Source organism: Schistocerca piceifrons, chromosome 3, assembly GCF_021461385.2.
Source record: "Schistocerca piceifrons isolate TAMUIC-IGC-003096 chromosome 3, iqSchPice1.1, whole genome shotgun sequence".
Classification (NCBI taxonomy): Eukaryota; Metazoa; Arthropoda; class Insecta; order Orthoptera; family Acrididae; genus Schistocerca; species Schistocerca piceifrons.
Window position 1 is genome coordinate 913,247,845 of NC_060140.1, and position 24,671 is coordinate 913,272,515.

A 24,671-nucleotide genomic window follows, 5' to 3' on the forward strand; every position below is an offset into this window, starting at 1 on the left:
TGGGCTTAACTGCTGAGGTCATCAGTCCCCTAGAACTTAGAACTACTTAAATCTAACTAACCTAAGGACATCACACACATCCATGCCCAAGGCAGGGTTCAAACCTGCGACCATAGCAGTCGCGTGGTTCCAGACTGTAGCGTCTAGAACCGCTCATCCACACCGGCCGGCTAGGTGAGGCGTAAAGCCTTGTGTCGTGGAGTTTTCAAGGTTGCGCGAGTGTCCTTCGGTACCGAAAGCCCTTATTGATGACGTTTCGTTGAATGATTCGCACACTGACACTTGTTGATGGCCGAACATTGAAATTAGCAGCAATTTGCTGAAGGGTTACACTTCTTTCACACTGAACGATTCTCTTCAGTCGTCATTGGTCCGTTCCTGCAGGATCTTTTTCCGGCCGCAGCGATGTCGGAGATTTGACGTTTTGCCGGATTCCTGATGTTCACGGAACACTCGTGAAATGGTCGTACGGGAAAATCCCCCTTATTCGCTGCCTCTGAGATGCTGTGTCCCATCGAACGTTCGCAGACTGTAATACCACGTTTAAACTCACTTAAATCTTGATAACCTGCCATTGTAGCAGCAGTAACCGATCTAAAAACTGCGCCAGACACTTGTCTCATATACGGCGTTGCCGACCGCAGCACCGTATTCTGCCTGTTTACCGATCCCTGTATTTGAGTAAGCATGTCTATAACAATTTCTTTGGCGCTTCAGTGCCTGTTTCCACATGTGTCGTCGTGAAGTTGTTCTTAGGTGGCCAATTTTCGGCGGTTTCGAAGACATCTCAATTGGTCATATCTCCAGGAATACAGAAGCAACTAAGGAACAACAGGAAACATTAATACTGCAATAAACGTAAGCCTTTAAACATCTTGTCGGCGGAGTGGTACAGATGGAATATCAGCTGAGTTCTAAAGGGGTTGGGTTAAGTATCTGCACTGCGCTATCGAAGAAAATTCCAGGGATTTCTGATTAAGCGAGTGATGGTTCGCGATGGCAAGATGATGACAAGTACTGTGTACCTTCGGAATGTTTTTCAATGCCTTAACAAGTACGTGACCTCACTTGACGGCTATGCCCAAGCGACCCAGAGGCGTTTTGGAGGTAATGAAGGACGACATAAAGAATGAAGATTCGACTTCTTTTTCGGGTTTCATTTTCGACAACGTTCAGGAATCGTTGAAAAAACAAACATGACGAGAGGACAGTACGAGTAGACGGAGGACGAGTTGCAGTAGTAAGTGGAGAGCAACGACTTTGGCGGGCGCCGCCCATCGCCGATGACAGGGCGGTCTCGCAGCGGTCCAGGCGGCGGGATGTGGCGGGGAAGACGAGGCCGGCCCGCGCTATATAAGCCCGCGGCCAGCCACACACTGGGCAGGAACAGTTCAGTCCGAAGCAGCAGCAGCAGAAGACATGAAGGTCCTGGTGAGTAGCCGCCAGCGCACAGTGCCGGGGGCGTTGACGCTGCGCAGGCAGGGGTCACGTGGCCGTGCATCTACCTACATGTTCCACAGGCAAAATTAAGTGTGTGGGAAAGTAAACGGCACGAGTATGATAGAAGACGTGCTATATTTCAGTATCATCTGCAAATGTTATTCTCATCTGGCGTGCAAGAAATAGTTCAAAATTCATATTACTTACCACTAGTGATTCTCACATAGATTGCTTTAGAGCATGGTTCCCGTCAAAGATTTTTGGCCGGGTAATTCTAAGGTGGTTGAAGTCTTAATAAAATGGTGGAAGAGTAGGTAATCGTTTGTCTCTCCACCATTTACGAGACTAGCAACTCTTCCGTCTGAAACGTAATGCCGGCCGGTGTGGCCGTGCGGTTAAAGGCGCTTCAGTCTGGAACCGCGTGACCGCTGCGGTCGCAGGTTCGAATCCTGCCTCGGGCATGGATGTGTGTGATGTCCTTAGGTTAGTTAGGTTTAATTAGTTCTAAGTTCTAGGCGACTGATGACCTCAGAAGTTAAGTCGCATAGTACTCAGAGCCATTTGAACCATTTTTTGAAACGTAATTTTCTTTCACAGTGTTGCTTATATTTCGATGACAAGTGTCACCGTGAAAGTACACACTACGAAATCGCGTAAACTGAGACAGTAAAAGTACGACCTAGACACACCAAAACGGAGAAATAATTTAGTACTGATGATAATACGAGTAACATTCAAACGACAACATCAAAAATAGTAGAAACCCAAGCATTGCAGGCGGAGAACCAGAGAATACAAGCTATACATATTTAGTTACTGACGATTTATAAAAAAAATAGTTGTCCTACCCAACTATTAACTGGTTTATTATCGAGTTTGAAAGAAATAGTATGATTGAAACTCAATGGCTGAAAAATTTGTCATGACTGCAACTATTATATTTATAAAATGACATCACTATGACTTCCCTGGTCAAATTTCTTGAGTATACAAGTGTAGCGTTACTGTCAATCAACTCAATCAGAAAGCTGTACATTTGAGAGACTAAGGCGTACTAATTATTTGTTTCCAGGAGTATACATTTATCAAGGAATAGGATAGAAATCTTTTACACATTTACAGTATCGGTGAGGAGAATGGCATCAGTAACGAAACATCTGGGTAAATCAAAATTATGTGCTGCTACATTAGTTACACGCTGTCCCTCCATACTTCTGATTATACATCTTACCTACTGACACTCAGAAACATATCAGAATCACAAGCAGACTATAAATCTCATATCGATCATTACTTAATAGACGATATAAACCAGTTAGAACGGGGTACTTTATTAAAACCGGAACGCCTTGTATTTGTTCAGTCCATCCTGAACAGTGTTCTTTATCGATGAAACTTCCTGGCAGATGAAAACTGTGTGCCAAAATAGACTCTAACTGGAACCTTGTCATTCACACCAAAAAACTTCAAACCATTTATTGTATCAGTATGTTTGTATACTTAATGTGCCAAAGTTAGGACCATCAGGTCCTCATATCTAATCAGGTATTCTAAGTACTTATATAGTTACGATGAGCAAGTTATAAGTTAGTATAATGTGCAGCATTACGAAAAATTTAACATTTAATTTAGTGCAGAAAAGGGAAAACAATAAACTCAGTTTAAATTTGTGGATGAAAAGTACAACAAGACAAGAAAGAGGAGGTGGATCCAAGCTTTGAGGACTAGCAGCAGTGGATACGAGAGAAAGGACGAAAGAGCTGTAGGAAATGAAATGTGGTAAATCACAATTATTGAGCTCGGAGAAAATAAATCATTTTAACACCAGTGAATAATATGAGTTAATTCGTGAAAGGAAAACTGTAAAATACTGCGCAGAATGTTTTGTCTGAGCTGTTATATGATGAAATTACAAATACTAGAAACAGGAACCCGAAGTGCTCTAGTCGATGACTGTCTAGAACAGCACTCGTCGAAACGCGACCCAAGGGTCGCACACTGCTCGAATCAAGTGTTCGTAAGGCCAGCGGTTCTCTGCTGCATTTTAAAATGCTCGTAATATCCAGCCAGTAACTAACACCCGAACCCAGAAACGTCAGTTAAGGACTTCTTAAGAGTGTGGGTTTCATGCTCAGTAACAAAGAAAACTACTAACAGAGAAAGTAATTTTTTAGGTGTGCTTAATTTAAATTGACATTTGTGAATTCGTCCAAAAACTAAGTAATGTTGCCCACTTACTTCAGGGGCAGAAGGGTAACTGTGGGATTAAAGGATTTGGGGGGGGGGGGGGGGGCGGGGGAAATGTCTTATTGTTCGTCTTCCAATAACGACATCTGTAGGGTGTTCACAACTCGTACCAGTGAGCTGCTACGATATAAAAGTCGACACAGAAATAACATGCATTCGTGATCGCGTATTATACAGATGGTCATGTTGATATGTGGTATGTATTTGCAGCAAGGAGTATGAAATTAGATTCAGGCAGTTATAATTTCACACAATAAGAAGGAAAGAGACATTCAAAATGTTTGATGAATAACTGTGATCATGTCTCATTTTGCATAATACATGTAATACATTTAATATAAGTACACTCCCACAAACAGCACAACACTTCTTCAGGCAACTGCAGTGTCACAACTTTGGGGTAACTGAGGGTTAAAATGGCTCATATGGCTCTGCGCACTATGGGACTTAAACATCTGAGGTCATCAGTCCCCTAGACTTGGAACTACTTAAATGTAACTAACCTAAGGACATTACACACATCCAAGCCCGAGGCAGGATTCGAACCTGCGACTGAAGGAGCAGCGGGGATCCAGACTGAAGCGACTAGAACCGCTCGGCCACAAAGGTCGACTTAACTGAGGGTGGCAGCAATCTGAAACAGAGAACCATCGACATGAAGTGTTCGAATCGGTGCCTAATTTTAGCAATCAGTACTAGGGGATTGTCAGGCAAGTTATGACCCCCTTACTGTACTTGATCTATTGGAGTTTCAGAATGTACTAATTTATATTGGCCATCAATCGACTCTTAATAAAATTTGACAACGACTAATCCTGAAAAATAAAAATTTCATTAGAGGACCAGATTAGGCATTTTGTTAGCCACTGTCTGTGATAAGTAGAATTCATTCAGAATATAGCAATACAATACGTATCCTGCTTCTAGACAGTTCAGTGATGTCTAACGCATACGCTGTCTGCAGGTGATCCTGAGCTCCGTGTTGGCTGTGGCCCTGGGCAAGCCCGGCTACCTGGGTCTGAGTCTGGGGGTTCCCGCCGCCATCCCGGTGCCCGCCGACGCCCCCGACGTGGCCGTGGCTAAGGCGGCGCATCTGGCGACGCAGGCGGCGGAGGCGGCGCGCAACACGCTGGGCGTGCCCGTGGCCTCCATCGTGCCCGCCGACGAGCCCCACGTGGCCGTCGCCAAGGCGGCGCACCTCAACATCCAGGCCGCAGAGGCTGTCCGTAACACCCTGGGCGTGCCCGCCATCGCCGCCGCTCGCTACGCCGTGGCCGCCCCCGTCATCGCTGGACCCGCCAACATCGTCATCGGACCTGGCGGTGTTCCCCTGGACACTCCTGAGGTATGTACTTCTACACCATTTCCTTTACCCCCTTCTGAACAGTATACACACCATGTAGTGAGATGACGTTGCTGACATGGCGTTCTCCCTTTACAGGTGGCCAGCGCCAAGGCCGCCCACGCTGCGGCCCACGCTCAGTCCGCAGCCCTGGCCGCCGCCACCCCAGCAGACCCCGTGTCTGGGCTGCCCCTGGCCGCTGTCTACGCTGCCGGCATCCCCGCCATCCACCACGCTGACGCCATCGCCCACCTCCAGTACAAGGCAGCCCTCCTCGGGCAGCCCTCCTCGGGTAGAGGATCACTGCTACGAAAAGTAGTCATGTATCAGTCACACACTCTTGTAAATAAACTATACTTTACATAAATCTCTCTGTGGTCATCTTTTCACATCTCCTTCAAGAACGTAAATGACGAAATGAATACGAATTAATAAAAAGGTTAAGCTCTCAACTGCCCAGACAGACTCTCGAACTAATACAGCCTGTGCCTTATACTTGAGACGCCCGATAAACCTGCTGGGCAGAACAAGTGATTAGGATTGTGGAAAGGGCCAAATAAGGTGTCGGTTAGTTTCACTCAAAATTGTAATTTAATAACACCTTTAAACCAAAATAGCCGATCCTTCAGAACTACGAGTTGGATAAAAGGCAATTGTCTGACGGCTCATGGCCTTCAATCAAGATATCTTAAAGCAACAAGGTGAATCTCAAGTGGTAAAAACACGTAGTTAAAATCACAAATAAAATAAGTAACATATATATAAACAGCGAGGCTGAGAGCCTCAATGCAAGGGTGAATAGACAAACATAAAGAAGATGCAATACAAATGGCAGAAGGCCCACAATAAAATTTCCAAGATTTTAAAATAAATTACCGTAACCTTTCAGGCCAGAAGGCTGTAATGTATTATTATCTATCTATTTATTGATTTATTTATTTTTAGAATAAGGATTTAGGTGGCTGAATGCCCACAACTGATTTTCCAAAATTCAGAAGTACATAAAATCAAGTAAAACCAAGAATTTTTAAAGCATTGGCTATGATAGATTATAAATAGACAATTAAACACCGGTGAGTACGACAGTAAAGACAACGGCACTCAGAAGCCTCCAGGGATGTAGGTTGCCCTCGTTCACTTAGGTGAGACAGGTGGTGAGCCCACCTACACTTGATCCATCGGAACCCAATCAGGGGACAGCCACGGACCGACCGACAAAACGACTTGCTTGCCACCAATCGGTACGTGAGAACTCAAACACCAAAATTTACGAATGTGATTATCCACAATGAAATATGTATTAAGCTCTCAAAACTACACACCATCTTGGACAGCAATAACAGGTGAGGACAGGACGCTGTCCGAAATCACGTTAGTGGCCAGGGCAGGCAACCGGAACACTAAAGGCCACAAGGTAGAAAATCCTCTGGTACACTTGAATTAGAAATACGGTAATATAGTTAACGTCACTCAAAAGGAGCACTGCCTGAATTTACGTCAGTGGCCAGCCAAGGTAACCAAAACACTAACGGCCACAAGGGAGAAAATTCCGCTGGTGCACTTGAATTGTAGTCAACCGATATAGTTAGTTGCGCCGCATGGCGGCTAAGTTTCAGTAATAGAAACACTAGGTGTTGCTCACTCGAAAAACTCCCCAAGAGTGAACCATCGAAGTGAACCACACAACATGAATGGACATGGACTGGGCACTTGAAACCGCTATTCAAGTTTGACGTCCAGGGTTGGTGAACCACGAAGCTCGTAGCGATCAGACAGCTCTACACATGCTCCGACACTGCGCAGGGACTGCCAGAGGACACAGCCGACTGCACCGCGCGGAGATATCTTCCCTGGTCCGCAGCAACCGGCCGACTCCCCTCAGAATGCCGACAACATCTAAAATTGTCGTCATTCGAAATAACGCCAACCACACACACTACCTGAGGAACACTTGCACGAAGACGTGAACAATACCCAACAGTAACTAAGCACACACGAATATAAATCGGGAGTCGATGCACACACGCACACACACACACACACAGACACACACACACACACACACACACACACACAGCCGACTCACGAACGATCTGCTAGCCAAAACACGTCTTCTGGTAGGACGACCGACCGACAATCCTCCAAGACGTTGGCCCAGCTCAAAAGTGATGCGTGGTGGCAACGGTAGGGCGAGCCATGTCGACGCAGACCACACTGCTCCAACCCGACTGCACTAGTGCCACATTGCAACTCCTCCACAGCTGGCCTGTGTGGCCGAGCGGTTCTAGGCGCTACAGTCCAACTGACTGGCGGTCCGAATTCGCAGCCCCAACTGCTCATGACAGACAACGACCGGGAAGTAATAGCAGTGGAGCAAAGATACTACAAGAGCGGATATATCGCTCTGCGCTGCTAGGGCCAGTCACGGTCAGGCAAAGCAGCAACTCAGTGACTGTAGTAATTCAAATTAACGTAGTGTGGCGGAAGCACGTTCGAAACAGGGTGTAAAATAGATGAAGGCAGGAAAACGAGCTACGCAAGGCTCAATGCTGTAGAATACTTTGAAGTTGGAATGGAACTGCATATAGCTGAGGTGAAATGGTACTGGCGCCTTATTACATGCAGAATGACAAATCATTTTATCACCAAGAGAGATGGCGCTGTAATAAGACAATGAATTTGGATTTGGGAGGGCTCAAGTTCCAGTCCTAATCCTGCCGTCCACATTAGGTTTTGCTTTATTTCTCTGCATCACTTAAAACAAATGCCAAGATGGTTTCACTGAAATGTCCTATTCTAATTCCTTCCTCAACTTTCCTCAATGCATGCTTGTGCCCTGTATCTATTGACTAATGACGTTATTGTTGATGAACTGTTAAATCCTTATTTTCCTTTCAAATCAGTCTCTCAGGCGATTTATTTATTAAGGATATTTGTAGACGATATTTGTTTGTCTTCATCCCATAGTGATAGCTGTTACTGACAGCTCATCTGCCTTGCAAAAGGATTCCTGCTGCTCTTCATATTCTTATCCCTTAGTAACCTTTTTATCTCTTGTAACTGTTAGACTCAACCTCTTCTGTAACCTTTTTTTTTTTTATAATTCTAGTCTCGTCCTGCCCAACTACTTCTTTCACTCTTCTGATTTATCCTGCTCCTAGTGTCCAATTTTTAGTATTTTTGTCATTCAGCACCTTCCTGTAGACCAAACGTTTGAACATTCTTTGGTAGTAATAAACTTCAAATGCTTCTTCTCCGGCTTTCCGAGTGTCCAAATTTCCCTAACATACAATGTTGTACTACAGTCGTACACATTTAGTAATTTTTTTCTCATCTCCATACCTACTCTGATGCCAGTATGACACTTTTATTGAAGAAAGCTTGCTTCACCTCTGGATCTACTTCTGATTCCTTGCTTGTCCTACCATGTTTCCTATATGAGAGTCTTATTCACATCCTCCTTTTTTTTGTCTTTCCTTGCTGTCGTTGAACTGAGACCAGAACGGTTCGACACGCCCAATCTGTCAAACGCATAAGAAGACGAAGAAGAAGAAGAGGAAGGAAAATCAAGTTGTCAGTTTCCTTTACAATCTTCATCACTTTCGTTTTTCGTCTGTTTGTCCTCTAGCCGTATTCCGCGCTAAGTTATGTTGACCCTCACTTTCTGCAGAGCTAAATCTTCCTAAGGGCTTTTACACATACATAATTTAACATTGCTGCTTTTTCCCTTTGAAATTTTATTGCTTTTACTATATTTCACTGCACTTCCTTTACTACTACTTGGAAGTTGAAGCTGAGCTGCAATATTGGTATGCTACAGCCTGCCCTTATACCCATTTTGAAACAAATTAATTTTTTCTTAACATCCCACTATCACTATTCTCACTTCAGGAATTTGTCATCACTGTAATTTTGTACTTGGAATGGTGCGGAGAAGTCTCGTGATGCAACAGTACCAGTACAGTTGAATGTGTGGATACTTTTCAGATGCCTTCCGGATGTTTCTTCATACTAATTACCCCATTACGCAACTACGTAAGTTTCGTCTCCCTCCTTTAGCAGTTCGATTTAATATTGCTGTTAAGTTTCTTAAGTTTTCAATGACGTTTTATGCTTGAATTCCCACACTGAAACTAGTGACACATTCACATTCAGAAAATTCCTTTGGTGTTAGAGTGGAACTCGGTTCTGCGTGAATGTACATTATTATTATTATTATTATTATTATTATTATTATTTCCTACCCCCATGAACCATGGACCTTCCCATTGGTGGGGAGGCTTGCGTGCCTCAGCGATACAGATGGCCGTACCGTAGGTGCAACCACAACGGAGGAGTATCTGTTGAGAGGCCAGACAAACGTGTGGTTCCTGAAGAGGGGCAGCAGCCTTTTCAGTAGTTTCAGGGGCAACAGTCTGAATGACTGACTGATCTGGCCTTGCAACACTAACCAAAACGGCCTTGCTGCGCTGGTACTGAGAACGGCTGAAAACAAGGGGAAACTACAGCCGTAATTTTTCCTGAGGGCATGCAGCTTTACTGTATAGTTAAATGATGATGGCGTCTTCTTGGGTAAAATATTCTGGAGGTAAAATAGTCCCCCATTCGGATCTCGGGGCGGGGACTACTCAAGAGGACGTCGTTATCAGGAGAAAGAAAACTGGCGTTCCACGGATCGGAGCGTGGAATGTCAGATCCCTTAATTGGACAGGTAGGTTAGAAAATTTAAAAAGGGAAAGGGATAGGTTGAAGTTAGATATAGTGCGAATTAGTGACGTTCGGTGGTAGGAGGAACAAGACTTTTGGTCAGGTGAATAGAGGGTTATAAATACAAAATCAAATAGGGGTAATGCAGGAGTAGGTTTAATAATGAATAAAAAAATAGGAGTGAAGGTAAGCTACTACCAACAGCACAGTGAACGCATTATTGTGGCCAAGATAAACACGAAGCCCATGCCCACTACAGTAGTACAAGTTTATATGCCAACTAGCTCTGCAGATGATGAAGAAATTGATGAAATGTATGATGAGATGAAAGAAATTATTCAGATAGTGAAGGGAGACGAAATTTTAATAGTCATGGGTGACTGGAATTCGTGAGTAGGAAAAGGGAGAGAAGGAAACATAGTAGGTGAATATGGATTGGGGCTAAGAAATGAAAGAGGAAGCCGTCTGGTAGAATTTTGCACAGAGCATAACTTAATGATAGCTAACACTTGGTTCAAGAATCATAAAAGAAAGTTGTATACATGGAAGATACTAGAAGGTATCAGATAGATTATATAATGGTAAGACAGAGATTTAGGAACCAGGTTTTAAATTGTAAGACATTTCCAGGGGCAGATGTGGACTCTGACCACAATGTATTGGTTATGAACTGTTGATTAAAACTGAAGAAACTGCAAGAACGTTAAGGAGATGGGACCTGGATAAACTGACTAAACCGGAGGTTATACAGGGTTTCGGGGAGAGGATAACGGAACAATTGACAGGAATGGGGGAAAGAAATACAGTAGAAGAAGAATGAGTAGCTCTGAGGGATGAAATAGTGAAGGCAGCAGAGGATCATGTAGGTAAAAAGACGAGGGCTAGTAGAAATCCTTGGGTAACAGAAGAAATATGGAATTTAATTGATGAAAGGAGAAAATATAAAAATGCAGTAAATTAAGCAGCAAAAAGGAATACAAACGTCTCAAAAATGAGATCGACAGGAAGTACAAAATGGCTAAGCAGGGATGGCTAGAGGACAAATGTAAGGATGTAGAGGCTTATCTCACTAGGGGTGAGATAGATATTGCCTACAGGAAAATTAAAGAGACCTTTGGAGAAAAGAGAACAACTTGTATGAATATCAAGAGCTCAGATAGAAACCCAGTTCTATGAAAAGAAGGGAAAGCAGAAAGGTGGAAGGAGTATATAGAGGGTCTATACAAGGGCGGTGTACTTGAGTACAATATTATGGAAATGGAAGAGGATGTAGATGAAGATGAAATGGGAGATACGATACTGCGTGAAGAGTTTGACAGAGCACTGAAAGACCTGAGTCGAAACAAGGCCCCGGGAGTAGACAACATTCCATTAGAACTACTGACGGCCTTGGGAGAGCCAGTCCTGACAAAACTCTACCATCTGGTGAGCAAGATGTATGAGACAGGCGAAATACCCTCAGACTTCAAAAAGAATATAATAATTCCAATCCCAAAGAAAGCAGGTGTTGACAGATGTGAAAATTACCGAACCATCAGTTTAATAAGTCACAGCTGCGAAATACTAACGCGAATTCTTTACAGACGAATGGAAAAACTAGTAGAAGCCGACCTTGGGGAAGATCAGTTTGGATTCCGCAGAAATGTTGGAACACGTGAGGCAATACTGACTCTACGACTTATCTTAGAAAATAGATTAAGGAAAGGCAAACCTACATTTCTAGCATTTGTAGACTTAGAGAAAGCTTTTGACAATGTTGACTGGAATACTCTCTTTCAAATTCAAAAGGTGGCAGGGGTAAAATACAGGGAGCGAAAGGGTATTTACAATTTATACAGAAACCAGGTGGCAGTTATAAGAGTCGAGGGGCATGAAAGGGAAGCAGCGGTTGGGAAGGGAGTGAGACAGTAAAGGAAACAAAAGAAAAATTTGGAGTAGGTATTAAAGTCCACGGAGAAGAAATAAAAACGTTGAGGTTCGCTGATGACATTGTAATTCTGTCAGAGACAGCAAAGGATTTGGAAGAGCGATGTCTTGAAAGAGGGATATAAGATGAAGATCAACAAAAGCAAAACGAGGATAATGGAATGTAGTCGAATTAAGTTGGGTGATTCTGAGGGAATTAGATTAGGAAATGAGACGTTTAAAGTAGTAAAGGAGTTTTGCTATTTGGGGAGTAAAATAAGTGACGATGGTCGAAGTAGAGAGGATATAAAATGTAGACTGGCAATGGCAAGGAAAACTTTTCTGAAGAAGAGAAATTTGTTAACATCGAGTATAGATTTAAGTGTCAGGAAGTTGTTTCTGAAAGTATTTGTATGGAGTGTAGCCATGTATGGAAGTGAAACATGGACGATAAATAGTTTGGACAAGAAGAGAATAGAATCTTTCGAAATGTGGTGCTACAGAAGAATGCTGAAGGTTAGATGGGTAGATCACATAACTAATGAGGAGGTATTGAATAGAATTGGGGAGAAGAGGAGTTTGTGGCACAACTCTACAAAAAGAAGGGACCGGTTGGTAGGACATGTTCTGAGGCATCAAGGGATTTAGCATTGGAGGGCAGCGTGGAGGGTAAAAATCGTAGAGGGAGACCAAGAGATGAATACACTAAGCAGATTCAGAAGGATGTTGGTTGCAGTAAGTATGGGGAGATGAAGAAGCTTGCACAGGATAGAGTGGCATGGAGAGCTGCATCAAACCAGTCTCAGGACTGAAGAACAACAACAACAACAATTATTATTATTTACATTGTATGGCCTTCATTGGACCAATCTAGCCAACTTTATACAAAGAATTCTCCGATTTTCTGTCATGCCAGTACTTCTTCATTCTCTCGGATCTTATCCTTCTTTCTTCATCGGAAATCACACTTCCCATTGGCACGTAATCTTGTAGATGACTCAGTAACACAATAACCTCAGATCATGGTCTCATCCCACTACAACACACATGCACAATAGAGCAATCTTGGGAATCGGCCAGATATGTTATCTTTTCGGCATATCATGCGCAGGTATTCTGGTTGTTGTTGACACCGTCAAGAATTGGAATAGATTAATCAGAAAATACTATTAATGTAATTAATATAATTGCACGTCGCACGAATATGCCAAGAACTATAAATCTGTCCTTTAGGTAATTTAAAATGAAATACGTTATTGTGTCTGCATTATCATAAATTTATGTTTTTTTGGAGGATGCTGCTCTCTAGACGATAATCCATTTCTTCAACAGAATTTCGCAATTAGTAGCTGGCATGTAGCTATACATAACTCTTGATCTAAGCTGTTGCAAAAATAACAAGTTCTTCATCACAAAATTATGTTAAGAATATGATATATGGAAGATTTATCTAAATGTTGTATCGACGAGAACTAGCAGTTAGCTGCTGACATGCAGCAAAAAAAAAATTTTAAACAAAACAGTTGCAAAATGATATGTGGAAGTTGTATCTGTATAAATTTTGTTACACGAGAACTGTGCAAATACCTGCAGGCATGTAGTTATACACACAATGATCAGCCAGAACGTTATAACCACCGATCCAATAGTCGGTATGTCCACCTTTGGCACGGATAACAGCGGCGACGCGTCGTGGCATGGAAGCAATGAGCCCTTGGTAGGTCGCTGGAGGGAGTTGTTTTAATATCTTCACATACAAGTCTCCTAATTACCGTAAATTCCTGGGAGCGTGGAGATGAGCTCTGATGCCACGTTCAATCACTCCCCAGGTATGTTCAATCAGGTTTAGATCTGATGAATTGGGGAACCAGCGCTTCAATTGGAACTCACCACAGTGTTGCTCGAAACACTCCATCACTCACCTGGCTCTGCGACGTGGCGCATTATCTTGTTGAAATATGCCAATGCCGTCCGAAAACATAATCGTCCAAAAGGGTGCACGTGGTCTATAACCAGTATACGATACTCCTTGGCCATCAAGGTGCCTTGTACGAGCTCCACTGGACCAATGGGTTCCCACATGGATGTTCCCCGCCGCCAACTTGTCTCCATCCCACAGTACAAGTATTAAGGAGCTGTTCCCGTGCAAGATGACTAATTCGTGCCCTCCCATTGGCATAATGAAGAACATCCAGTGCCAATAGTCAGGTTCCTATTTCAGTCATAGTTGCCGATGTCGTGGTGTTAACGCTGGAAAATGCATAGTTCGTCAGCTGTGGAGGCTCATCCTTAGGAGTGTTCGGTGCACCGTGTGTTCAGACACACTTGTGCTCTGTCCAGAATTAAAGTCTGATGTTAGTTCTGTCAAAGTTCGCCACCTGTCCTGTTTTACCAGCTTGCACAACCTACGACGTCCGAAGTCTTTAATGAGGGTAGACTGCCCAAACGCACGATATATGGGTGTGGTTTCACCTTGGCTTCACCTCATGTTGAAGAAACTCACCACAACACTCCTCGAACACCTGAAAAGTCTTATAGTTTCCAAAATGCTTGCACCGAGCCTCCGGGCAGCCACAATTCCGCCCTCGGTCAAACTCAGACAGATTTGCGCGCCTTCCCCGTTGTACACATGGGCAGCACGCTCATTGATACTACATGCACTGTGCTTGTGTCTAACTAGCAGTTGTTCCTCGACAGGCGACGTTATTATTGCCTGGATGGTCATAACATTCTGGCTGAGCAATGTATACTCTAATCAAAACTGTAGCAAACATAAGAAGTTCTTCACTTAAGTTATGTTAATATTGTGATGTGTGGAAGTTGTATCTGTACAAAATTTGTCGTATATACGTAAATTTTGTAAGCAGCTCAATCTAGAAGGAAATGTTTTACATAAAAAAAATTAACTGTCAAATACACTCCTGGAAATGGAAAAAAGAACACATTGACACCGGTGTGTCAGACCCACCATACTTGCTCCGGACACTGCGAGAGGGCTGTACAAGCAATGATCACACGCACGGCACAGCGGACACACCAGGAACCGCCGTGTTGGCCGTCGAATGGCGCTAGCTGCGCAGCATTTGTGCACCGCCGCCGTCAGTGTCAGCCAGTTTGCCGTGGCATACGGAGCTCCATCGCAGTCTTTAACACTGGTAGCATGCCGCGACAGCGTGGACGTGAACCGTATGTGCAGTTGACGGACTTTGAGCGAGTTCGTATAGTGGGCATGCGGGAGGCCGGGTGGACGTACGCCGAATTGCTCAACACGTGGGGCGTGAGGTCTCCACAGTACACCGATGTTGTCGCCAGTGGTCGGCGGAAGGTGCACGTGCCCGTCGACCTGGGACCGGACCGCAGCGACGCACGGATGCACGCCAAGACCGTAGGATCCTACGCAGTGCCGTAGGGGACCGCACCGCCACTTCCCAGCAAATTAGGGACACCGTTGCTCCTGGGGTATCGGCGAGGACCATTCGCAACCGTCTCCATGAAGCTGGGCTACGGTCCCGCACACCGTTAGGCCGTCTTCCGCTCACGCCCCAACATCGTGCAGCCCGCCTCCAGTGGTGTCGCGACAGGCGTGAATGGAGGGACGAATGGAGACGTGTCGTCTTCAGCGATGAGAGTCGCTTCTGCCTTGGTGCCAATGGTGGTCGTATGCGTGTTTGGCGCCGTGCAGGTGAGCGCCACAATCAGGACTGCATACGACCGAGGCACACAGGGCCAACACCCGGAATCATGGTGTGGGGAGCGATCTCCTACACTGGCCGTACACCACTGGTGATCGTCGAGGGGACACTGAATAGTGCATGGTACATCCAAACCGTCATCGAACCCATCGTTCTACCATTCCTAGACCGGCAAGGGCACTTGCTGTTCCAACAGGACAATGCACGTCCGCATGTATCCCGTGCCACCCAACGTACTCTAGAAGGTGTAAGTCAACTACCCTGGCCAGCAAGATCTCCGGATATGTCCCCCAATCAGCATGTTTGGGACTGGATGAAGCGTCGTCTCACGCGGTCTGCACGTCCAGCACGAACGCTGGTCCAACTGAGGCGCCAGGTGGAAATGGCATGGCAAGCCGTTCCACAGGACTACGTCCAGCATCTCTACGATCGTCTCCATGGGAGAATAGCAGCCTGCATTGCTGCGAAAGGTGGATATACACTGTACTAGTGCCGACATTGTGCATGCTCTGTTGCCTGTGTCTATGTGCCTGTGGTTCTGTCAGTGTGATCATGTGATGTATCTGACCCCAGGAATGTGTCAATAAAGTTTCTCCTTCCTGGGACAATGAATTCATGGTGTTCTTATTTCAATTTCCAGGAGTGTAATTGTGGTACGGACTCAGTTACTTCAAACAGCTTCAATGATTAGTGCGTACAGTTCTGTCTCTGTAAAGTATTTACATAACGGAGAAAATATGCATCTGTGTGAGGGAGTTATTGCAGTGATACCAAAATCCTTATGAGCAGAGTCAGGTTAATGGTATTTGAGTATTGTAGGTAATAACAGATCAATCATGGAGGAAATACCTGAATTTGCTACTTTTTATAGCATCATAATTAGGTGTTAACCAAGAATACGAAAGTTAGATCATTTAGAAGTCTGTGTAGGATGTATTGTCAAGCTTCCAAGCTGGTTTTCCCTTACTGTAGCATGTCGATTAAATGTTTTTGTTGAGTGATAATTTGTGCCGCACGATAACCTGGGTCTGTAACGTGTCTGCTTTGTTACGAGAACAGAAATCGTGTAGACTGAAACCCAGTGTGGGCAAATCATCTGTTGTTGCAGTCCTCACTGCGAACACGTTTTTGATACAGCCCTCCACGATAACCTGTCATGTGCAACCCTCGCCATTTCAACATAACTCTTGCAACCTGTATCCACCAGGACCTTTACTGTAGGAAGCCTTGGTCTCTTTGAATATCTTCTCAACTTACCCCCCCCCCCCCCGCCCCACCCTTCATTGTTTACCACCTCTCCTTTCCACACACAACAAATTATTTATTGATGCTTCAGGGTGTCATATCATAACACTGTTTTCCATCGATTTGGTTCAATACCTCATTACAAAACTTAGAAACCTTCTACTCTCTCCTTGCCTGCACAGTTTATCGTCCGTGTTTCACTTCTAGATAACGTTACGCAACAGACAAATACTTTCAGAAAAGATTTCGTAACACTTAATCTATTCTTGCTGAATAGCACAAACTGGACAGCGTTTTACCACATACGCTCTGCCGACGGTTCACATTTAAAAGTTTCAAGTGGCTCTACTGCAAGAAACTTGCGAAGAAATTACCGATTCCGTGGAGACCAGTGGCACTCAGTACTGTCCTCAGATAATATAGGATACCACGTCGATATTCTATCCTTCTTATACCAGTGAATTATCAAATAATTTTGAGTCAACAACATTTCAACTGACTATGATCTGCCTGTCACAATGAACGCTCATTTTCGTTACGCATGGGCACAACCCGTGAATTCAGAATAAAGGACGAAAGGAACTGGTTTACTTAGGTGTGTAACACCATAGTAAGATGTTTTTTTTTCTTCTGATTATTTTCTTTGATATGTGCTTTTGATATGTTGTACTATGTTTTCTCTTTACTTACTAACTGCTTTGGTTGTATTCAGAAAGCGATAATTTTGGTTAAATAATTTTGTATTGATTTGTTAATATGGGTAAATGCAATGTTTGTTTAAAATGTTTACTTGATATTTTATAACTGCTGATGCACACTTCGGGCTATTGGTTAATGTTATTGTAAAAGATGGAGTGGTTCCCCTCTAAAACGGAAGTTGTTTAGCGCGCACAAATTGCGGTTGGCCGGCCGGGTGGCCGAGCTGTTCTAGGCGCTACAGTTTGGAACCGCGCGACCGCTACGGTCGCAGGTTCGAATCCTGCCTCTAGCATGGATGTGTGTGATGTCCTTAGGTTAGTTAGGTTTAAGCAGTTCTGAGGTTTAGGGGACTGACGACCTCAGAAGTTAAGTCTCATAGTGCTAAGAGTCATTTGAACCAAACTGCGGTTGGTGCGAGTGAAAAGGTGGACATGGTAGTCAGTCGGAGCCTAGCTACCGTTCAGTTGGCAGCTCGTGATTGGGAAGTGCATTGTGTAAGTGCTGAGTGAGGCTTTTAGTGCTTGGATTTATTACGCTAAAGCCTCGGATGCATGAATGGATTTAATATGATGCTCTGTGGCCTGAAAGTATTATGAAATCTGATTATCGTCACCATGAAGAAAATAACAGAGCATATCAATTACAACGGCAAGTCCATCTGTCATCATATACTCGCCACCAATATTGCACAATTACTGTAACAGAGAGGAGGAATCATAGATTTGTAAAGTGATGGCTCAGCACATTTAGTTTGTGGAAAATACGAGGTACTCACACCAGAATTTATGTACCTACTTTGATTTTTTCCCTACCATAACACCTATGAGGCCCCTCCTTTTGAACTATGATTTCCTTGTGTCCAGATTTCGAGAAATGATTATCAAAAAAAAAAGTCAAATATTTCATTAAATTTGTTCAAAATTGAGTGAAATAGGTTATCTAAAATTATTGTCGATTTTGGCGAAGTCGAGGGAGGAAGCATGTGTAGCGTTGTGAAAGACGCCCAGTAATTGAACTTCTTAATTTTAAAGTTATGAGATGTCTTAAAATTACTTGCTTAACCTATGGTTTCAAAAGTTAACAACTGGGATGGTAACTAACAGATAACAAACCATTTTGAGATAAGTTTGAAGTAAATGTTCTTACTGATATGTTTGAAAAGCAATACCTAGTGAACATATTGGCTGTATAATCTGTTAAAAATGCACACAAGGTGAGTCTATTTACAAAGAACTGTTTTCCTAAGTTGGCATTCTTTAGATTGTTCCTGAAAGTGTATTTAGTTTGCTATACTATAGTAGTCAAGAATAGAGGGCCCCCCATTGAATGTTGCTCCAAATGCACAGTCACTTGATTACAGAAAGTTCCAACTGTTCTCGAAATTTATGATGAGTTTTGTGCACATTTTGTGTCAAAAAGTGTGATATCATTTTATGAGCACCCACTCACTGTTTTATTCTTACTGAACGTTAAGTTACTATGAATGCCATTATCCATGAAAACATTTACTTCTTTGCTTTTAAAGAATAGTGTGAATCTTATTGCATGTGAATTTTATTTAAATTTGTACTGTGTTGAAAATATCTTACAAAATAAATCTAGACCCATGCTTGGATTTGTTGTGTTGATGAAGTTACTCAGATCTGACAAAATATTTAAAATTGATAAGTGTAACAGTGTATTTTGTGTTTGTGAGGACAGGCATGTCTTACAATAACTGTTAGTATCCATTTTATCACTTTTTTCTTTTGCTTGTGACTGGGTTCATTGCACTTTTGTAGGAAAGAAGTATAGGCTGTGCTTTTCCACTAAAACTGTTTACTTTTTTTTTTAAAGAAATGTTCTATGCCTAATTAGGCTGCTGACATTATTCTGTTTCATTTGAGTAAGTTTGAGTAGTTGAAAAAGTTTCTAAATTAAATCAGTTACTTTCTACGTATTTTAGTAAATTTAATTTCGAGACCGATAAGCAAAATACTTTAGGCATTTCACGGTTAATTTTGTAAAAATCGTCCCAGAGGGTAAAATTAGCTGCATCAAAATACCAAAATTGGTTATAAATATTACATCTGTATAATAAAATGTGCAGTATAGTGTCATAGGTGTATGTGTTCAATAATAGAAATTGGACTAAAAATTAATTATTACGGAAAGAAATTTTTCTTGATAACTAACGCCCTGAAAAAAAAGAAAATAAATCGAAAAGGAAAAATCAACATAAATAAAAATGGGAAAGAACGATAACCTAAAGAAAGCATAACCAGCGTAATACTAAATACGTTGGAGTTATCGAAGAGAAAGTATGTAGTCTGCCTGGTAAGCATATATAGTCCGTCTGGTACGCACCGTTAGGAAGAACCACGAAGGCCGTTTTGAGGTCGTATCCACTGGAGAACATGTATGCAGCTACAGAAAATCAGGGTCAGCAAGGTCGTCTTGTTGGTGGCCAGCGATCTGTTCCGAGAATTAGCTCTTGCTGCCAGAAGAGAAGCAGACAGGGGCGATTAACAGTTTAATTAAAGGGACTGAAATGAAACAAATGGACAGATGAGGATGAAATCGATGATTACCAAATAACGTGAAACGACATGTAGAAGCCGTTCAAGTATGCTGAACCTAGTAAGTAATACGTACTAATGACAAGTACGTTTGTGGTAGACGGGGAAACGAATTAGGAATTCTTGCCTACCATTTGCGGTGTCTTAATCATGAGGCTATCTGAGCCAGCTTTCGGCTCGGCTCAAACTTTCATTCTCACTGATAGTTTCAACTATGTTTTCCGAACTCTACTACCGGTGGTTCTCTCATTAGAAGAGCCACTCGCGAAAAGCAGGAAATGCTTGTTCCAGACCCTGACTTGCACAGCTGCCGCTACGTACTCATAACACTGCAGCTTCGCGTATTATAATATCCCGGGCTACTATGCCGTGGATGGACGAATTTATTGTTGAAGTCCAACGTTTCGTCTCACCTGCTAAGGACATATTCAGGGATGGTTGTAGCTTTTTCGTTGTACTGATGCACATCCTGGCTCTCGTTGTACCACTTCACATTTCCATCCTGTAGGCCAAATATTGAAAGTAAGAATTTGTTAAAACCTTCAGGATTCGACCAGCTACCAGTAACACACAAGGCACCCTAGCGACTTAGGCCGCACTCCACTCAACAGATTTAGTCTTCTGCGTAGAAACGTCGCTATCAGTATAACATTTAGCAGACCCGCTGCCAGTTACGGAACACTTCCTGTACAGCACCTGACGTCTCATGCTTAAGTGATACACCACTTATACGTGTAAGGAACAAAAATTAATGCGACGCAACAGACGATTAGTCGGGATATCATTACCGATAATAATAGACATATCTTTGTCCTTTTCTTGTTCGTTTGTCTCGCATCGAAGCAGGACTGGCATAGCTATTAAAGGATTACACATGTTTAGTCCATGGGGTGACCGGATGCGCTTCCTGTCACCATGCCGCAACCCTATGGGGCGGAATATGTGTAGTTAGTCATGTGAAAGTGTGCGAAAGTTTTCTAATTGTTTGCGAATCGTGTAACTGAGGAGCGACTTCGGTAACAACCTGGTATTCATCTAGAGGGGCGTGGAAACCGCCTAAAAACCACGGACAGGTTCGCCAGTACACCAAGCTTCGTCGTTAATCAGTTATTTAACAAATCAGGAATGAAGTCTCGTAGATCTTAATAGACGTTGTCTACGCACTATTGCGTTCACGTCCTCTATTATGTCAGAAAAAAGGAGCACGCTATCAAAGGATACCTACAATACATTCCCAAAGGTAATAGGCTGCTATCTTGTATACTCTACTTTTCGTATTGGACAAAAAGAGGTACTGGATCATCGGTTCATACTAAGTCGATGTTTTTGACTTATAGTTGACTTCTTTGTACTTCTTTGAGAATACACAAAAACAAAGATAAAGGGAGAGTTTTGAAATGCAGTAATTTATAGAATCTTTTTTTAAACTTGTTTCTCTATCTGCAAAGTAGTAAATTGCTGATTTATTACGAAGGTGAGTCGAGTGAAAACTTTAAATATATTTTTAAATATTGTTTATTATGCAGAAGTGATACAAAGCTGTATCACTTTTCAACATAATCTCCCCCATGCTCAATTCAAATCCTCCAGCGCTTACGAAGTGCATAAATTACTTCCGAGAAAAATTCATTTGGTAGTCCGCGCAACCACTCATGCACCCCATGGCGTACCTCTTCATCAGAATGGAACTTCTTTCCCTCCATTGCGTCTTTGAGTGGTCCAAACATATGGAAATCACTTGGGGCAAGGTCTGGTGAGTATGGTGGATGAGAAAGACACTCAAAATGCAGGGCTGTGATTGTTGCAACTGTTGTGCAGGCAGTGTGGGGCCTTGCATTGCCATGTTGCAGAAGGATACCTGCTGACAGCAATCCACGTCGCTTTGATTTGATCCCAGCCCGCAGATGATTTTTTACGAGATCTGTGTATGATGCACTGGTGACAGTGGTCCCTCTAGGCATGTAATGCTCCAAAATGACGCCATTTTCGTCCCAAAAGAGAGTCAGCATAACCTTCCCTGCTGATGGTTCTGTTCGAAACTTCTTCGGTTTTGGTGATGAGTAATGGCGCCATTCCTTGCGCGCTCTCTTCGTTTCCGGCTGGTGGAAGTGAACCCAGGTTTCGTCCCCATTAACGATTCTTACAAAGAAGACATCACCTTCTCGTTCAAAGCGCAGAAGAAGCTCTTAACAAGCATCAACACGTCGTTCTCTCATTTCAGGAGTTAGCTGCCGTGGCACCCATCTTGCAGACACTTTGTGAAACTAGAGCACATCATGCACAATGTGGTAAGCTGAACCATGACTAATCTGTAAACATGCTGCATTGTCATTCAGTGTCACTCGGCGGTTTTCCTATACTATGGTTTCAACTGATGCAATGTTCTGTGGAGTCACAACTCGTCGTGCCTGACCTGGGCGAGGAGCATCTTCCACTGAAGTCACACCATTTGCGAACTTCCTACTCCATTCGTAGAGTTGCTGCTGTGACAAACATGCATCACCGAACTGAACCTTCATTCGTCGATGAATTTCAATAGGTTTCACACCTTCACTACGCAAAACCCGAATAACAGAACGTTGTTCTTCCCTGGTGCAAGTCACAACTGGGACGACCATCTTTATACTGATACTGCGGTGGTACGTGTGCATCTGCACTATGCCGCTACCTAAAGGCCATTCGGCATGCTGTTTGTAGCACGCTTACCAACTTACTGGATAACGGGGAGAAATTTCGATTTGTTATTACAAATTTAAGGTTTTCATTTGAATCACCCTCGTATTTAATAGTACATTAATATATTACACTGAAGACACAGAGAAACTGGTACACCTGCCTAGTGTCGTGTAGGGCCTCTGTGATCATGCAGAAGTGCTGCAACATGACGTGGCATGGACTCAACTAATATCTGAAGTAGTGCTGCAGGTAACTGACACCATGAATCCTGCAGGGCTGTCCAGAAATCCGTAAAAGTGCGAGAGGGTGGAGATCTCTTCTCAACAGCACATTGCAAGGCATCCCAGATATACTCAATAATGTTCATGTCTGGGGAGTTTCGTGGCCAGTGGAAGTGTTTCAACTCAGAATAGTGTTCCTGAAGCCACGATGTAGCTATTCTGGACGTGTCGCATTGTCCTGCTGGAATTGCCCAAGTCTATCGAAATGCTCAATGGACATGAATGAATGTAGGTGTTCAGACAGGATGTTTACGCACGTGTCACCTATCAGAGTCGTATCTAAACACATCAGGGGTTACACATCACTCCAACGGCACGTGTCTTACACCATTACAGAGCCTCCACCACTTTGAACAGTTCCCTGCTGACATGCAGGGTCCATGGATTTATGAGGTTGTTGCCATACTCGTACACGTCTATCGCTCGATACGATTTGAAACTAGACTCGTCCTACCAGGCAACATGTTTCCAGTCATCAACAGGTCCAATCTTGATGTTGACGGGCCCAGGTGAGGCGCAAAACTTGGTTGTGCAGCGATCAAGGGCACACGAGTGGGCCTTTGGCTGCGAAAGCCCATATCGATGATACTTTGTTGAATGGTTCGCACGCTGACACTTGTTGATGACCTAACACTGAAATCTGTAGCAAATTGTGGAAGGGTTGCACTTCTGTCACATTGATCGATTCTCTTCAGTCGTCGTTGGTCCCGTTCTTACAGGATCTTTATCCGGCCGCAGCGATGTCGGAGACTTAATATTTTACCGGATTCCTGATATTCGTGGTACATTCATGAAACGGTCCTATGGGGAAATCCCCACTTCATCGCTACCTTGGGGATGCTGTGTTCCATTGTTCGTGCGCCGTCTGTAACACCTCGTTGAAATTCACTTAAGGAGGGAAAGCACATTAGGCGGTTAAAAAAAAATCTGATTTTTTACTGCATAAATCGTTAGCTTAACTATCAAAGAATGCGCTGTCACAATTTCAAAGGGAAATTCGCATTCGTTTACATTTTATGAGCATAGAACCGAGTGCACATTGTGGCGGCCCCACACTCCAAGCGCGTGCTCATATTGTCGACGCCGTAGAGCTGCTACTGCCACAGCTCTCGTGGAGTTGAGACACGACGCGCGATGACGTAGAGACAGAAACGCGAACTCGTACGATGGATGCATCTTCTGATTTAAGTGTGGTGTCACCGCCAGACACCACACTTGCTAGGTGGTAGCTTAAATCGGCCGCGGTCCATTTAGTACATGTCGGACCCGCGTGTCGCCACTGTGTGATCGCAGACCGAGCGCCACCACAAGGCAGGTCTCGAGATACGGACTAGCTCTCGCCCCAGTTGTACGGACGACTTTGCTAGCGACTACACTGACGAAGCATCGCTCATTAGCCGAGCAGATAGTTGGAATAGCCTTCATCTAAGTCAAAGTCTACGACCTAGCAAGGCGCCATTAGCCTTACATAGCAGTTGATCATTATCGTCTAAAGCATGTCTCAACAAGAACGATGTATACAACAAGGATAGATTAAAGTTAAGTATTCCAAAAGCAGCGTACTTTTCTTTATAGCATTTATTGAGCGTCCTGTTTCAGACTTCAAGATACTCTGCGGGAGCTTATAGCGTGCATATCGGCCCCCTCAAAATTACACTGTGTCGGCACTTCTGTCGACACATCATTAAGATTGAATGATTCATTGCCCGGATATGCAGTAGTTATTAAATCTTATCTCATCCGCATCGTACACACCACCAATTGCGAGGAAACATTGTAATTATCAGTCTTCTCGTACGTTGTTGGCTCGTTGCTATGGAGTTGTTGAACCTGTATGAAGCGAGATCCACAGATAATCTTTGATCACGTCTGACAAGGG

The 24,671-nt window shown here is 43.5% G+C and overlaps 1 protein-coding gene across 1 annotated transcript in view; it reads left to right on the forward strand.

Moving 5' to 3' along the window:
• Positions 1–1,419: 1,419 nt before the first annotated feature.
• The window catches only part of LOC124789199 (calphotin-like), a 30,542-nt gene continuing 7,290 nt past the window's right edge, over positions 1,420–24,671 (forward strand). The window contains exons 1-3 of the mRNA XM_047256493.1: positions 1,420–1,431; positions 4,652–5,032; positions 5,129–5,293. Of these exons, the coding sequence (XP_047112449.1) occupies positions 1,420–1,431; positions 4,652–5,032; positions 5,129–5,293 (558 nt within the window). The remainder of the gene's footprint in view (positions 1,432–4,651; positions 5,033–5,128; positions 5,294–24,671) is intronic.